Source organism: Struthio camelus, chromosome 19, assembly GCF_040807025.1.
Source record: "Struthio camelus isolate bStrCam1 chromosome 19, bStrCam1.hap1, whole genome shotgun sequence".
NCBI lineage: Eukaryota > Metazoa > Chordata > Aves > Struthioniformes > Struthionidae > Struthio > Struthio camelus.
The window spans coordinates 7,931,486-7,948,988 of NC_090960.1; the positions used below are offsets into that span (position 1 = coordinate 7,931,486).

Genomic DNA, 17,503 nt, shown 5'->3' on the forward strand with positions numbered 1-17,503 from the left:
CTGAGGTTAAGCAGTTGTCACCCAAGAAAATGAGGTTGGCTTTTTAAGCCCTGGAGCCTCAGATGCTGAATAGTGTGAGTTAACAAATGCTGACCTTGGGTGGTATGAAAATCCTAAATGTCGGTTTCTCCCCTTTGTTGTCTGAGCACATGAAAGGTTTGAAAGCCTACGTGTTCTTCAGAGAAAGAGGTTATCTCATTAAGGGGTATTAAAGTAACTAAAAAAATAATCTCAGCTCATTGGCCTGTTTCCAATCACCTGGCCTCCTCTTTCCCGGTAGAGACATCCGTCAGTCTTCATCCTGTCTCTGTGACAACCTGATGCCTGTCTGGTCTGCCACTGGTTTCCTTTTACCCGGCTCCCTCCAGTATGAGGATTGTTAAACCTTGCTGTAAAGGCAAGCTCTTTTTTTGTTGCTTGATGGAGAGGGACAAAAGCAGCATTTGGAGAAGCACAGGGGAAATTCCTGCTGTAGCCTGATTGATTCCTGCGTCAGCCCACTGGGGAACAGCTGCCCCAGATAATGATATTTAATGACTCTGACAGTACCTCAGTGGCAACTTAGAGCAATGGATTCCGTATGTGTACAATGAGGGATAGATTTATTAGGAAAGACTATTTATCAGAAAGCCATGTGATGCAGGGAACAGTGTAATGCTCTTTGCTGCAGATTCTAGGATAAGGATGGATCCAGCACTGTTCAGGTTTACTAAGCTGGCTTCTTGCACATGCTCACATCACCCACTATCCCCCTCCTCCAAAAGGACGGCTCCGAGTTAGACATGGTTAGGTCTTTTGTTAGTGATGGAGCTTGGAGAAGAACCTAAAGAATGGTTTTGGCCTGTATTTTGTAGTGTCCTGAACTTTTCTGACCTGAATACCAGTGGCCAGATGTGGACTCCTGTCCTAGTACAATCTGTGCCTTTTCTTCCCTCTTCCCTTGGTTGCATTTAGCTATGTGGTGCTGAAGGTGGTTCTCTCTCGGCAAGGCACCCTGAGCAGCAGAGCTGAATGCTGGAGCTGCCAGCCTAGCTGTTTGCTTTGCTGAGTAAAAACTTCTTCCCATACAGATAGTGATTTATTCCGTTTACCTGTGTCTGCTGCCCTGGTGTGGCTGGGAAGCTGACCCATGCTTTGCACCATTATTTGAAAAACCGAGCCTCTTTGAGCTGGGAGACTGTTTCAGGCTCTCCACATGCAGGACCACCTCCCCCCCGCCCCATACTGTTTTCCCCAGCCTGGTGAAAAGCCCCTGGATTTCACAGCAGCAATAGCTGATGTAAGACTGCACTGCCCCAGGTGTACTGGAGATAAAGATGACAGTGGCTGAGAGGATGGTTCTTGGCAGCAGAGAGAGCTAGCTGTGTGTGAAGGTCATTTCTGCTAGTGTTTGTAACAGTGTCAGCCTTGCCTTTGAAAGTTGCTTTTCTTTCTCCTCATCTAAGTGATAATCAAATGTCACTACCCTCTTTACAGAGCCTTGTGCTTGTCACAAGGAACACTTCAGCTAACAAAGCCTACAGCGGTCACTCTCTGCATCTCATGGAGCAGAAAAATTTCACTCCATCTCTGTATGAAAAATACACCATCTTGAATGCTAGAACCTGAACTGGAAAGAAAAATTGGGCCAGCTCAAAGGATGTGGAGATGCAGCTGGACATAGGGCTGATCCCTGTTTCGTTTTTCATCCCAGGATAGGGGGACTAGCCAGGACAGGCACCTCTGAAGTCTCTAAAAGGAGAGAGTTGAAGGAGGAGCTTGAAAGCAAAAATGCCATACTGCCAGAGAGCCCAGACAGATGGAGTTTTGCTGTTTGGGCCTGCTGAACACAGAGAGCTCATCTGGAAACAAGGCTGGCACGGTGAGGCGTTTTTCCTGTCAGGACGGATAGGAGCACAGCGGGTGGATCTGCATCTCCAGGTGGAGAGGGACTGAGAACAGAGGCAGGGGTTCTGCAGATGTGGAACCGGTGGCAGCTTTCTCAGGAGTAACAGCTTACACACTTGGCTGCAAAACTATGGTTGCTGCCTCACATGGGTGAGTGCTAAGGGTTAAACTTAGTGCAGTAGTCGGTGCATGAATTAATTGACTTGTCTGTGCTTAGAGATCTCAGTTCTCAGAGCTGGCCAGTGTGTGAGGGTTTGCCTACACCAAACTCTCGTCCCTTATCCAACAGCAAAAGCTCCTCAACCTGCTTTGTCAGCCCTCTCCTACTGCTGGTGTCTGAACTGCCTTGGGAGACCTCAGTGCCCTAAGTATAGACATCTAAGGGGGTGTGATAGGGAGCTAGCCTGCTGTGCTTAAATAGAGAAAGGGCTATAGTTAGGAAAATTTGGATAATGTTTAAGGCGAGACATTGATTTGAGTTAGGGATAAAACCTTGTTGGCTCAACCAGTGCTTGGGCAACACTACTAAGAGCACACTCAAGACCCAAACTGGGTGACCAGATAAGTATATCACTAATGTGGGCCCTCTTTTTGGGGTAGAGAGGATTCCTTCCCCCAACAGTTATTTCTCTTTCCTTCCTTTCTTTCAGCTTCCTTCTGCCTCAGCCTAAAACGTCATAGAGCTGTTATGAGCCCTTTATCAGTTTTGGAGCCTGTTTCCAGGTGTCTCAAGAGATTCTTAAGTGGGGAGTCTTCTGCAGAAGACTAATCCAACTAAGCCATCAGTAGGTTAGACTGAACTGTTGGTGTTTTAAACTTTGCTGCTCAGACTTAAGACCCCCCTCCCCCCCCCCCCCCCCGAAGGGTTTAAATCTTTGGTAGTGATATACTGCTCACTTTGGAGACTTGATGTCTAGCTGTTTTCTTCCCCTCCTCCCTCCAATCCTGGTCAAGTAGATAGTGTTAGGGGTGAGCTGCTGGAGGGGACAGCACAGCTCATTCTCCTTGGTGGAGGGAGCAGGAAACGGACTGAGTCAGGCAAGGCTGATGCCCTTGTCAAAGCAAAGGGAGCACACAGCTTTCCGGTGTACAGTCCTATCTCTCTTTTATTATTAGATAATAACTATCTTGCAGCCTCATGGAAAGGTATATGGATTAGAGAAGTTAACAGAAAGGACAGGGCTTGGTGGAGCTCAGCAGCAAACATCGGGCTATTGTGTGTTAAGCAGCTAACCTGATTAATTGCAGCCTGTTACAGCCTGAGATGCCCAGCTCTATAGGCAGGGACTGTTGGCTTTAAAGACTGTGACAGCGTGATTATTGCTACTCTTATTGAATAGTCTCTGGCAAATGTTCCCAGACAGCTCCCGCTTGGGACATTTGCTCCGTGTGCTGCTCTTGATGTTATATTGTAGTTATTAAAGTATTGTATTTTAATAAAGAGCCCTTTTATAGAGGAATAAACTTCTGGGTTTGGCTGCTGCAGGCTCAGTTCCTTCTCTCTGTAGCACAGTCGGACTGTACTACATCCATTTCAGTAACTGCAGCCCTTAAGATGGATCACTTCCAACCCTTCCCAAATTCTGGGCATAAAACTGGGGATCATGGATGCAGTCTCTCGCCTACCTCTCTCGCCGGTCTTCACGGCCGGTAAGATGGAGTGAGGAAGGACAAGAATAGCAGAAAGTGTGTGTTAGGCTCTGTGTTCCCCTTCCAGCGTGCTTGGTGGAAGGCTGCGAAGGAAGAATGCGGGGAAGGGCTCTCCAAAGCATGCTGGTGAGGCTGACTTTCACATCTTTTCATTTCTTTGGTACTTCTGCTTTCCTCACCAGAGTCCCGCCTGTGATTGGAGTCTTCAGTAGTTCTCTGCAGAGAACTGGTCTCAGATCATCTCACTTTGTGAACAGGTTTCAGCTGCTGTGGTAACTGTTCCTGCCATCCTTAGCAGGCTTAACTAGCCATACTTGAGATGATCCAGTGTAGATAACTAGAGTCACTCTATTTTCCTTTAACTATAGCTGCAGAGACTGTAAGAGTTGAAGTGGAGGCTGATGTAGGACGGTGTGACAGTTACCTGAAGTCTTGTAATTCCAAACTAATCTTTCTGCAGGATACTGGCAGTGTCCACAGTCCTCACTACACTTTTAATCCAGAACAGAGGCTGCCTTGCTCTGCCGCAGCTTATGAAAGGGCCCATTAGAGCTCTGCCCCTCTCCTTTCATAGAGCAGAGCATAAGGGAATGACGAGGAAGGTGGAATTGAACTGTAAATCAGGACACTGTTGCATGTTGAATTGTTTTAAGGATTCTGACAACCTTCTTCCGCAAAGTTACTTTATGTTCTTGTATCCCTTTTGAGCAGAGAAAGCTGCTGCCAGAGCCTGGGGTAAATAATTCACTAAGAGAAGTGAATATATTTATGAAGAGTTAGTTAAAAGGCTGTGCTTCTGTCATGCCTGCTTTTCAAGTTGTTGGTTGAGGAGCTCATTTCAGTGGTGTTTGTTGGGGGGCAGTGGGGTGAAGCAGTGCCAGTGCGAGTGAAAGTGCCTTGTTAGCTTCAGATGCAGATGGAGAGTGACATGCGGTACTGGACGGGACCACTGAGATCCTGCTTGAGGAGTTGACGTTCCTGAAAAGAGCACTTTATTCAGGCAGCAGAGACAAACTGATGGGTCTGAGAGCTGGAGAGAGGGAGCTGAAAACACCAGGTCAAGTTGAGCCCTGTGTCCCTGTTCTGCTAAAGGGTCTGGGTGGCAGTGCCCACACAGATTTTTCAGGGCAGGAGTCTGGCATGCAAAGCTGCTCTCTGCTGTTCAGCGCGTGAAAGCAGGTGCTCTTGGGACAAGGTCATAAAGTGTTTGCTAGGCATGGTCTGAGGCAAGATGCAGAAGGTATGGCTGAGGCTGCAGAGCACCCATCTTTCATGGGACACGGGCGTGCAGCACTGTGCTCTTCAAAGCTCAGGCTCACAGTGACACCAAAGTGCGTATTCTTCCCTTCTCACAGAAGAATAAATTGAAGCATGGAGGGGGAAGCGACTATCAAAGCTAATAGACGGAGCAAGTCAATAGCACAGCTCAGAACTCTGAACTGAGTCCCAGTTGTAAAGGCTTTAATGGTGCTTCTGCCAGTGGTGACCGAAGGAGAGAGGACAATAAAATACACGGGTGATTTTCCAGCAGAAACAAACAAATGTCCCTGGCTACTCTTCCCTTCCCATATGTTGAGATAAAGTGTCAGTGATAAACACCAGAGTACAGAACACTTTTTCTCCCTGTGAACTGTTGCTGGTGTGCAGATGTCTATGGAGACCAACTGATCGGGCTGAGAGGAGGGTAGCTCCAGCAGTTTCACGGCAGGAGTTGTTGCCATGGTTAGGGAGGTTACTTGTAAATCTTAGTTGTCATGTAGCAAACGCTACCCCAAACCATGAAGAAAAGCAGAGAGGTGATCTCTTTACAGCAGAGAAGTCCTGGTGAGCTGCTTTTGACAGCCAAAAGGCTTGGTGCAATTTATTAAAATTTTCCTGTGTCCTGTGTTGACAAAATGGGCTCTGCCTGACCCAAGGCCAGGGCAGCAGTAATGTCTGAGAGGGTTGCAGCAGGAGCTAGCAAAACCTGGCAACATGGGTGAAATGGCATGAGGAGTGGTAGTGCAGTGAGATACGGTGCTTCCATTTCTCAGACTACCTTTTACTTGCCATCTTGGTAAGCTGCATCATGCTTCTGTGATCATTATATGCCCAACATGTTGCTGTGCTTCCCCTGCTGTATGATCAACAGTCTCCGGCCATGTAGACCCTGCCTGAGGCTTTGAGGCAGGGAGGTAACTTGTCCCTGCCCTCCACCAGAAGAACAAGCCATAGTAAGGTTCCACAACTTTTCATAGCTGGTAACTTTTTTCTGGGAAGTCATTTCTCTCCCCTTCTCTTTCTGACATCTCTCCCAAGAGAATTGCTGTCTTCTGTGAACAAATCCATCTTGCTTCTCCATAGTCTCTGCACTCATAAATCCTTCATCTTCCCAGAGACAGTGCTTCAGGCTCAGTCAGTGCCTAGTCTGATCCTTAACTACTCCAGCTTCCACATCTGAAGGGGCAAATCTGGTTTTCGTATTGCCCCTTTACCATCATTTCATGTAGAAACCTCCTCTGAAGCCTGGAACAATTTATCAGTTGCTGCTCCAGAGTTTAGAGAGCTAGAGGTCATAAGCAAGTGATAAGGTACAGTTTCTGGAGGAGAAACTAGGTAACTGAGTTTTAAATTTAAGAATCAGTGTCTTTGTTTCAGACACTTTGTTCTGCCAGCATAGTGAACTCCAACCATGCTTTAGGACTTCAAATACCACAGCATCCATAGCACCTGGCAACTCCAGGGAGCTTCCCTGGCCTCTTAAACTTGCCCAGAGAACTCAGGGAAGGCAGCTGGCTCTGAGGTGGGGGAATAGCAGCCTGGAAAGACATCGATCGTGGTGATGTGCAAACTGAGTGATAGCTAGGGATACAGGAGGTGAAACTGTCTTGACGTGACACTGCCGTTCAGAACGTTCAGAGGAGACAGTCTTGCTTTTATGCCTTCTCTCTTGAAAGAGCTGCCTAATGATAAACCGGAGGAGGTCCATTCCTCTGTTTAAGAGTGGTCTGATGTGTTTTGGCTTCATGAGGGTTCAAGACCAAAGTTAAGATGAGGAGAAAGCTTCTTCCTTTGAGTGCTTCCGAGGAGAATGGGTTCAGGAAGCTCATGAAAACTTCCTCCTCTCGGAATCCATCATGCCGCCTAAGGTATGAAAAGGGAAGCAAGCGGCGTGCGTTAAGAAAGGGTGATTCATTATCATTATCTCCTGGCATATTGATTCTCTGCTTCGACAAGAAAGCTCTGTCACACCATCAGCCAGCGTTGACGGATGGCCCTGCTGCAAATGTGTCAGAAGTGTAACACAGCGCCTGCTTAAACAAATGGCTCCGAGTGGGGGCAGGGGAGCAGTGAGGCATGGGTTGCTCTGCTCATGGCAAGGTGGTGTGGACTGCTGGGAGGGATGACAGGCAGGTTCGGTGATGATGTTGGACTTTCCTCATGGAAGGAGGAAAGAGAGTAGGGCAGAGTTGGAGAGGATGTGTCTCAAGCTGTGGTGAATGGGTGTACAAGATGTTTCCTCCCTATCTCTGCCTTTCTGATCCTTAATGTACAGGTAGCTGTAAGGTAACCTTTCTTCTGATTTTTTTTCAGTAACTTTTCTGCTCTTCCCTGGCTTGTAGCTGTCTGCCTCTGCATTTTCCAGAGACAATAAAACCATCACCAGTTTTAACTGGGACCAGTGCTTTGAAGGTGGGAGTTGATTATTGAACTTGGGGAGCTGTATCTGCTTTTGGCCCTCCTTCCTGGGATCACAGAGAGGTTATCCAAAGTCATAACTCTGCAGAACCTCACTTCTGAGCTCGCACCCTCCTTGCCAGGCTAGCTCTTTCTGAATTGTGTAACAGCATGTTTCTCTCCTCCCTGTTTCCCAGCATGGCTCAGTTTAGGGTCTTCCCATTATTTTATACATGCCAAGAGAGAGGGAAGGGGGCCACCAGGTGAAACATCTCGCAAGCATAGCGTAGTGCCTTGCCAGGGGCACACAGGGGAGAGTTAAGCCAGGACCTCAGCTGAGCATCAGCTATCAGCTCCTCTTTTTCCAGGAGCCTTCTATCATGGGAGGGAAAAAAAAGTGTGTTTCACCTTAGCACTTCTTTTTTTTTTGCCCTGCAACAGCCTTTTTGCAGAGAAATGAAGCACAAGCATGAGACAGCATTTATCATTTGTAAAGGTGTTTGCTGAAAAACAATACTTAAACTTAGAATGGCTAAATTATCTTCACTATTATCTTCATTGCTTCTCTGTATAGCTCTGTTATGTTTCTATCAAAGCTCACAAAAATGTACTTTTTTCATATCCCCAGACTCCCATATTTTCTGTAGGTCCTGATATTCAGATGTGTGCTCATCCATATTCATCCTTTTTCCATCCGCAAGAACCATAGCAGAGCTGTCTGTCTCTGAATCAACATCTCTTGAGTCAAGCAGGACAGGAGGCAGTAGCTGTCTACAAGTCTGCTTTGTCCGGGAGAAAGAGCTGGTGTATCTTTCTCCGGGAGTGAGGGGAGGTGTCTGTAGCGGGAGGCAATTGAACTTGGGTGATGGGAGTGCATCACAGCTCTTGCTTTATGGCATACCCTCCCTCTTTTTATTCCCCAGGCCTGTTTACATCCTTCAGTGAAAAGGATGCTCACATCTCTAGAAACCAGGAGATGAGATGGGTGAAGTGTCCTCTCTGCCTTGTTGATTGAAAAGCCTGTTCAGTGATGTGTTGGTTTGGAATGGATCTAGCACTGGTGTGGGTATCTGAAGGTCTTTCATCCCTGAAGCATATTGCTCAGGTCCTCTGTCCTGTTTGTACAAGAAAAGATCAGGGCTTTTTTTTTTTTTTTTTTTTTTTTTGGGCCAACCCGCATCTGAGTGTACCAGGGCACTTCTGGTGAAGGAGCACTGTAGGACAGTTGATGTGGCAACTGTAGGTGCCTTGAAATGGCATATTGGGGCCTTCAGCCTGCTATCCCAGGTAGAGGAGGATGTGAGCAGGGTCTTTGTGTGTACCTGCAGGATCCTGTGCTGCCTCATCTGCGCAAAGCTGCCTGTCAGTCATAGTCTGTCATCTTCTTTTCATCTTGATTTATCATCCAGCATAACTAGGTTTCAGAGTTTCATTTCAGCCTTACCTTCTCCCAGGGACAGGGAGATAAATCTAGGATGCAAGTGTTTTAACTCTCTGGTTCCAGGAGCAGGCCAAGAGACTCTTCTACCCCAGGGAGCGAGAGAAAACACAGCTGTCAGGGCGGAGTTGCTCTTGTGATCTCTGGGGCTGGATTTGGAGAGGGGAGGTTTCCAGTTTACCACCTCTCTCAAGGATAATGCCACAGAGCACTGGCGCTAGGGCAGGGAGAGCACTTGATCACAGCACTTCCTCCAGAGCTGGGAAGTGTTGCGAGATTCATTGGCTTATCCCACATACATAGTTCTGGGAGGAGAGGGGGGAGATACACAGGAGGAGAGATGTTTTGATCTTCTTTGTACAGTTTCTTGTTTGTAAAGCTCCAAATGAAGTTGAGCGAAGTCAGCTTTGTGCCTTGACCCAGTGGGATCTGAGATGTCTAAGGAGATTCTCTTTAGGAATCCACTTCAGTCCATGGAAGTAAGTAGGAAGCAACTCTCCTTGGCACTGACAAGCTAGCTGAGATCCTAGAGTTCCTGACTACCAAAGCACGGTTGTCACCAGCCCCAGGATTCCCTGGGTCTCGCCAAGAGTGATAGGCTGACTAGCAGATATCTTGAAGTAAGCCTGCTTTCCCAAAATAGTGTGTGTGAGTGAGAAGGGAGGGCTGTGTTACATACAGATGAGCCCTGGCCTGAGTGAAGAGTCCAAGGGGGATTGATTTAAATCTAGATGCTAGAAAGGTGCTAAGGGACAGAAGGGAAGACTAGCAGAGTGAGATTTCTTTAATCTAACAAAATGAGGGTACTGTTGCGCCAGGGCAGGGAAGGAGCTTTTTACTCTAAGGAACAGCACAGTCTCCCAGAGGCTGGTATAACATTTCAAACCTTGATTCCACATGTTTAGTAAGGCATTACAGCTTGCCTTCTTGAAAACAGTACAAGTTCAGATCTTAGTCTGGGATTATCACTCCTCATACTCTTAAAAGGATTCATTTCTGAAAGAAGCATTTAAGAAAAAACAAAGGTCATCTGAATTCTAGTTTCTTAAGCCTATAGGCTTCTTCTGTCATTTAGGAAATCCACCGGAAACCTGATCCGTCAGGGCTCTCTACCAGCAAAACGCATGCTAGGGCAGAGAAGAGCCTGTGGATCTCTGACTGAAGATGGGTTACATGTTTGGAGGTTCCCCTGAAGTCCAGCAGGTCCTGTTAGTGTCAGTGTGGAAAGCAGGGTTTTGAGCCAATGGTGAGAGAGAGAGAGAGTTGAGAGCTGGAAATAGGTCACTCTTTACTCTTAGCTAAGCATAGCTGGTAGAGATTTACTGTCCTGTGTGCAGGGGAAGAGGTACACGGCTTCTGCAGTCGAATCCATTCGAGATACAGGAATGGTTCAGTTTTGGACTTCAGAGGTTGGCTACTTCTCCAAGCCAGAGGGAAAGGAATGGCCTCAGTGTATTTCCACAGTTGCCTAACCTGGTTTGTCTTGGTCTTCAGGGCACCTTTTTCCTCTTTCTTGCAGCATGTGCAACCCCACGGAGCGTACCTGATGTCTTGTTACCTGAAACACATCTCTTGAGGGTTATCTTGCTCTAGCTGATGTGGCTGGCAAGCATCTCCCCTCCGGGGAGCAACGGGGAAGGGTGGGAAGACACAGTAACCATACTTGTGTTCATAGTGCATCTCACTTACTGGCTTGAGTGAAGGCAAGGGGAATTGTGCACACCCAGAGCAATGGGCTGTTGCTTTTCGTAGCCCTTTGTGGCTGGTCCTGGGGAGATGTATAGTGCCCAGCACTCCCAAAGTAGCTCAGCTATTGTGGTGCCTTGAAGTAACAGATCTGCTGTCATCTCTCCAGTCCAGTGTCTGCTTGTAGAGAACTGTTAGACTTTCGCTGTCCCTGGGAAACAGTTGGAAGCTGAGAGGTTTCCTGAGGCAGTAAGAGGTGAAATGGAGAGTGTGGATATGTAAGTGCTCAGCATGAAACCAGTGTTTGCAGCACGAGAAAAAGGAGGATTGCTGTGAGAGGAGAGAGAGGGGAAACTGCTGGGGGATGTGCGAGAGGGAGGAGATGATGCTTCAGTTAAGGTTAATTCGGTCTCTTTGGGGACAGAGGAGACAGCATCTGCTAACTGGTCTGTAACTGTCACTTCTCTAGGCCCATCCCTGGTAAGGCTTTGCATCTCTGGCTGCCAGTTTCCAGCAGAGCAAGCGAGTGTCTTTGCCCTGCAGTGAGCCTTGCCCTGCTTGCAACACCAGTGGCCTGCCTGCTAGGGGCTTGGCCGTGGGGATGTGCACTGCTCTAATTTCTCTGCTGTTTTATTTATGACATTCAAAGTTATCCACAATAGTAGTGTCAGCACTTTGTTATTTTTTTCAGTACCTGATAATTCATGGCTGTACTTTGATGCTTCAAACCAGTGCAGGAGACAGCTCTGTGCAAGCTACAGTGGCCTATCCATTGCCAGCATCAGACTGTAAATTTTGCTGCTTGCTGCCCCAGCCAGGCAGGCTTTTTCCCCCTGTTCCTTGTTAACTCCAGCAGCTGATGATCGTCTTTCCCAGGTTGATGTGATTTCTGTGATGCCAGAATCGGGTTTCTGCTGTTTATGTGCCGTACTGGGAATAACAGTCTAGCGATAACTGCTTCTGGCTCAAATTTCCACTAGCCAAGTAAATAAAGGTATTAACCCAATCTTTCCATTTCCTTTTTGTCCATAGCAAGTAGCTTTTTGTGACAAGCTGATAAAATGTTATTAGGCTTTTCCCTGACATAAGTAAAGGGTAGGCAAGCAGACTTCATGCCTAGAAGTGATGAATTTTAATAGCAGCCTTTCAGTGCTGTTTTAGTCTCTTCCAGACTGGCTTCTCCACCTGGGATTAACTTCAGACAGCCTGTTCTTCCTACCCAGGAAATGGCTGGCTAGTTCTTGTTCTGTCGTGCTTGACAGGTCACAGGGACAGAAAAGCTCTATAGTAGCTGTTTCCGTGCATCTGCCTGTACACATAGGTGAGGTCTTCAAAACATTAGTCTGGCCACAAACCGTGCAAGAATATTATTGGATTTGACTCTGCAGCCAGGTTTGATCTTTTCTTCCTTCAGAGGTCAAGGCTCAAACATCTCTGTAAGTCATTTCTAGACAGTGACATTCAGCCAATGTGCATGGCAGAAGCCTACGTGGACTGGGACCCTCAGGGAAGAGGGTGATGAGTTCGGACAGCCGTGGTAGCGTTACATTTCCGAAGGGCCTAGAGCAATCATTTCCTAAGTGGGTGGGAAAGTCCCGGAGGGAGGGAGGGAGGGAGACTGGAGGGAGATGCCTGCCAAAGACAGCCCTGAGCCTATTCCCTTATGTGCTAACTAGCAATGAAAGTAAGTAGTGATTAATTCCTGAGCATCTTGCCTTTGATATGCAGTACCACATTCTCCAGAGAGAGGGAAATGCTGTTGTGGTGCACTAGGGAGATCTGGTGCCAAGACTGCCAGTGCCGGTAGGAGGAGGGTTGTGGGGAGCATGGACATGGGCTTGACCTGAAACATTCTCTCTCTCCAGCTTTCATCCTCATGATTATTCTGGCCCTTATCCGCATCAGCAGAGGCCAAGCAGAGGGTCACCCGTCTGTGGCCCAGCTGTCGGGCATCCGCAATCTCTTTGGGGTGTGTGTCTACTCCTTCATGTGCCAGCACTCCCTGCCGTCCCTCATCACACCCATCTCCAAGAAGAGGCATGTCAACAAGCTCGTGCTGCTCGATTATGTCCTGATACTGGCCTTCTACAGCCTCCTGTCCTTCACTGCCATTTACTGTTTCCGCAATGACACCCTCATGGACATGTACACGCTCAACTTCACCAACTGTGAAATCATCAACATCGCCTTCATTCGCTACTTCCTGGGCCTCTTCCCGGTCTTCACCATCAGCACCAATTTCCCCATCATTGCTGTGACCCTGCGCAACAACTGGAAGACCCTTTTCCACAGAGAAGGGGGAACCTACCCATGGGTGGTGGATAGGATTGTCTTTCCTGCCATCACACTGATTCCCCCAGTGCTGGTGGCTTTCTGCACCCACGATTTGGAGTCCTTGGTGGGGATCACAGGAGCCTATGCTGGGAATGGGATCCAGTACCTCATTCCAGCTTTCCTCGCATACTGTAGTCGGAAGGACACTCAGCTGGTCTTCGGCAGCGGTACGGTTAACAAGCACCTGTCCCCTTTCCGGCACACCTTCTGGATTGTGTTTGTGCTCATATGGGGCTTTTCTTGCTTCATGTTTGTGACTGCAAACATTGTTCTGAGTGAGTCCAAACTCTGAAATGGGCATAGCAGTGTGCTCCCTCTGGAGCTCCGGAGGAGACTCCAGCATTTCAGCTTCTCTGGGACTGTGGAGGGAAAAGTAGAGCCAGCGTGAAGGGAAGTTTCCAGGCCACTGGTTTGGTGACACAGGTCAGACCTGGCCATAGACTTGCTTTGCTCCACTTCCGCTTTGGATGTGGATGGAGCAGGCTCAGCCTTTTTACAATCCTGGTTCACAGACTCGCTGTACAAAGCCGTGGGGCTGAGCTCTTGGCAGCCTGTACGATTAACCAGTGCCCAGCCATTTCTGCCTTGAGCTCTGTTCAAGCATCACTTTCTCTGCCCCTACAGTGGCCCTTCTCTGATGCTGCAGGTTTCGGCACGCAGGAGAGCCAACAGCCTTGTCTGCTTGCTACACTAGTTGGCTACGTGCCCCTTCCTGCAGAGGCAGGTACCTACTGTGCACAGAATCCAGCAGGAGTTTGGGGAAATGAACCTCTCTCCAACAGCAGCCCCCACAGAAATAAACCTCCTGTGCCAGTTGATGGGGGAGAAAATAAATTAGGGTGGGAATAGCCCTAGCTTTTTTTTTTTTTTTTTTTAAATCTGTTACACTTTCTTTTTCCAGAAGCATTAACCTGTTCTGTGCTCTGGGTAAGGAGCACCGTGGATTGCCTGGCATCTGGGATCTCTTGCTTAGCAGAACTGGATTTTTTTTTTTTTTTTCCTCCAGCCCTGGAGTTTACGTTTGCACTTCTCATCCTATTCTCCTTTGCTTTGGCAGCCTTAGTTCTACCGAGCAATGTTCGTATGCATGCACGGATGTAGCTCTTCACCCTTGGAAAGGAAGACACAGCCTTGCCTCCCTTGGCTCCTGTGTGCAGCTAAGAGACTTCAGCTGGCAGAGCCATTCTCCATTTCACACAGGGCTGGTGCAACAGGCCAGGCCCCGGCTGCAGTGGTCAGGATTTATGTGGGGCTGGGGAGGTGCTAATTACCTAGGCCTGATGCATGTTAGATCTGCAAGAGCCCTGGCTGTGCACACTGACACATTTCCAGCCTCCTGTGCTGGGTAATTAGCCTTGAAACAAGGTGGGTGTTAACTCAAGGGAATGGGCTCGTGCCAGCAGGAAAAGGCTATGCTGTGGTTCAGCTGTCTCTCTGCAGGAGCAGAGCTTGTGTGATGGGGGAGAGAAAACGAACCCTGCTGAAACTGCTCCTGAACCCACCCATCCTCTCTTTCTGCGCAGGGTTAAGGTGAGCTTTTTGCCAGTTTTATTCAGCTTATCTGAGAGTTTGCTGGTCTCCCAGATAATTCTCTGCCTGTTATCTTGGGCAGCTAATGCCTTAGATTATAATCTCTGCTTCTGAGGCTTCTCTTGGTCGCTATAATACCACCCAGTGACAGATGGCATTGGTTCCAGTGATCGGAGGCCCTTAGGCAGAGATCATATAGGCTTTCGTAACAGAGAAGGAAGAACTTCAGAAGTTTTCATCCGAAATATTTTAAGCTTTTCTTCTCCCTCAGCCCTTATCAAAGCAGGTTCAAAGCCACGTGCATGCCACTGGTGCTATATCCTCTTGCCCTCTGCACTGCTATAGTATTAAGTGTCACTGCTCACTAAAGGCAAGCTTTGAACTGCAGCTGCTTTTTAATCAAGCTCTATTTTCAAATAGGACTTCCTAGTGCTCCTCTTGGGGGAATATGCAAGTACCTGGAGCTTTATGGAAAAACCTACATGTTTTTTAAAGCAAAAGTCCCTTCACCCCTCAGGCCTGAGGACTGTGACGGTGTCCTTGCTGTGCTGCTTGGAGAGGATCTGGGGAGACCATTTTCCCTCATCTCCAGCTCCATCCTAAACAGGTTTTGACAGCCCTTGCTAGTGAACTTAAACATCCCCAAGTGCTACAAGGAAGCTGATGTGGCATCTCGAGTGCCAGATTAGCAAGTTACTTCCACAGGTAGCCAGTGCTGGTGTCTCACTTAGGAAGAGTGACAGTAGCTATGCAGTTTGGAGGGCAAATTCCCTGGGCAGCAGAGCGGGGAGCCCTCTGTGAGGCGTGGGGCAGGCACTGCCAAACTGTTCTCTTCTGTTGCTTGTTCTCACGGCTCTTGCACAGTCTTGGCTGCTGGAAACAGGACAGATCGCAGATGCTGTGGTGGGGCACGCTGGGCTGTTCTGTCCTAGTGCAGCTGGGAGATAGGCAGAGCTCGAGGGAAGGATTTAATCCTGATGAAATGAGCCTTCAGAAGGGTGGAAATATTGCAGGAGGCTGCTCCTCGGTGCAAGTGCACAGGTGTGGATTTATGGAGGGGGCTGAGACCTTTCCCAGCAGGCTGTTTGCCCCAGGCTGCCTGTGCTTTGCAGGGCACTTGAGTCAGCTCCGTCCCTTCATGCACTGAGCTGAATTTTTTGCCTTCACGTGTCGTTGCCAGCCAGAGAACGGGCTGTCCTCTGTTACTTCCTTGTTTTCCTCCATTCATCCTCCTTTCCCCACTTAGGGCTGCCCTTTCTTCCCCTCTTTCTGCCCCTAAGCCACAGAGTCAGAGAAGGGAGCTCTCTCTTCGTACAGCAGCAGCTTTCAACGGCCGCGGCGAGAGCAGGGTGCAGAGGCCTGAGAGCGCCCAGCCTCTCTGCCCCTTCCCACCCACCCCCCCCTGGTTGCCACCGCAGGGGCGACTGCAGGCTGTGATAAAGCACAACTGCGCTTGTTCTCCTTTAGTAGGAACCGCTACTTTCCCTGGGGCTGGGAGATGGCGCTGCCTTTGTCCTGCCACAAACACCAACCTCCCCGACCGGGATGGCGCTGCCTTTGCCCTGCCACAAACACCAACCTCCCCGACCGTGTGCGCCTGCGGGGCTGCCGGCCTCCTCCCAGGCAGGGCGGTTGGTCAGCTCTCAGTTGATGGACTTACGTTTAAAGATGTGCCTTCTCTTCCCTGGCCTCGGTGACTAACTCTCCTCCTTGGCATGGTGCATGACAGTGACTTCTGAGGGGGCCTCAGGGCTCAGCTCAGAGCTGCTTGGTACCCAGGTTTGGATGGCGTGGCACGGTGAGGGCTGCCTGCCTTGCTCTCTCGCATCCTGCCCCCAGCATTTGCCATGGGACCTCACCTAGAAGAGCTCTGGTCCCCAAGGCACATGAGTGATTTCTTAAATAAATAACCAAGAATTCCCAGACACCTGCTGTCCTTGCACAGCAGTGAAACAAATCTACCCTACGAACCAGGGCGATTAATGGAAAGAAAGTCCACAGGGGAGAGAACATTTTTCATACAAAACATGACATAGTGATGCCTTAAAAACTACCAGTGAGAGGGGGAATGGGCTGGCTCGCTAGAGCCAGCGCTGCCTTGGGCTGGGCTCGTGGGAAGCGGAGCTGGGGGGTGGGTGGCTCCAATTGCTCGGCACGGGGTGGGAGCCGCTCTCCTCCTGCACATCAGGAATGAGTCTATTTTTATTTGGCTGTTATCAGTGCTAACGATTCGTTACTACAAATCCTCACGTGATGCTTGTCCTGACTGTAATTAGTTTTCCAAAAAAAAAAAAAAAGGGATTAAACCTAAAATAAAGTGCACATTATATATCTGTTTTAATCTAGCCTCTTTCTTCCCTCTCCCCCCCTCTCTTCCGCTTAACAAGCAGCTATTCCTGGAGGGGGCTCCCATGGCTAACGGGTCTGCGGGCCGGGGAGAAAGGGCAAGCAGAGGGGGTGATGGAGACCCTCGCCTCTTCATCTGTATTAGTCTCCTGCAGCTCTAGGTGGTATCTGAGAAGTCAATTAAAACATCTGTACTTTCCCCTTCTCAATTACATCTCCTTACACTTAAAATCAAACAAATTGAATTGCTCCACTGCCTCGGGCTGCAAAGGCAGTTTCTGCCAACAAATTTATTATCACCATAAAGCGCAGCTTGATTTATGTTAAAATATTAAAACACATCTTTATGAAGGAAATAAACACTTCCTCTGTGATTCTCTCGAAGGCCCTCGCAAGCAGTGGAGGATTTTGGGGCTCAGACTGTAAATCTGGCATCAAACTGGCATCAGGGACAGGGTCAGTCTTTTGCAGCTCTTCAAGAGCAACAGCCACTGAAGGAAAAATAAAAACCTTGAGCAAAAGAAACAGGTTTAGAAAAGGCTTAAACAGCACCAAGGAACAGCGTTTCCCCGGTGCTGTTCAGGGTGGTTTTTAGTTGTTTTGAGGGTTTGGGGAAAGGTGGTGGCTGAGCCTCCCAAATCCTGCCCCTCTCCTCTGAGCACGGGCAGCCGGTCTCCGACCCGAGGAGCTGTCTGTCGGCCGTCGTTGGGAAGGGCCCTGGGTCGCCAGGTCTGCGGCGGGGTACAAATAACACCCGAACTCGTCATCAAAAGCTGGGGAATGGTGCGTATCGGGGGAAAAAACCCCACCGTGCCCGTAGAGCCACGGGGGCAGGCTCCGAGTTGGCTGCTGCAGTCGCAGCGGCTCCGTCAGCGTGCCAGCGAGCGGTGCAGGGCGCTGGCAGCCCCGCAGCCCGCGGGGCGGTGTCACCAGCAGCGGACCAGCGTGCCGGGGAGGCCGCGGGGACCCGCGGCA

General features: G+C 49.0%; 1 protein-coding gene across 8 annotated transcripts in view; it reads left to right on the forward strand.

The window, feature by feature from the left end:
• Positions 1–13,549, forward strand: part of TMEM104 (transmembrane protein 104) — a 46,880-nt gene extending 33,331 nt beyond the window's left edge. For all 8 annotated transcript variants that reach the window (XM_068914223.1, XM_068914220.1, XM_068914224.1 and 5 more), the window contains one exon: positions 12,184–13,549. In XM_068914223.1, the coding sequence (XP_068770324.1) occupies positions 12,184–12,944 (761 nt within the window). In that variant the 3' untranslated portion in view covers positions 12,945–13,549. The remainder of the gene's footprint in view (positions 1–12,183) is intronic.
• Positions 13,550–17,503: the final 3,954 nt, after the last annotated feature.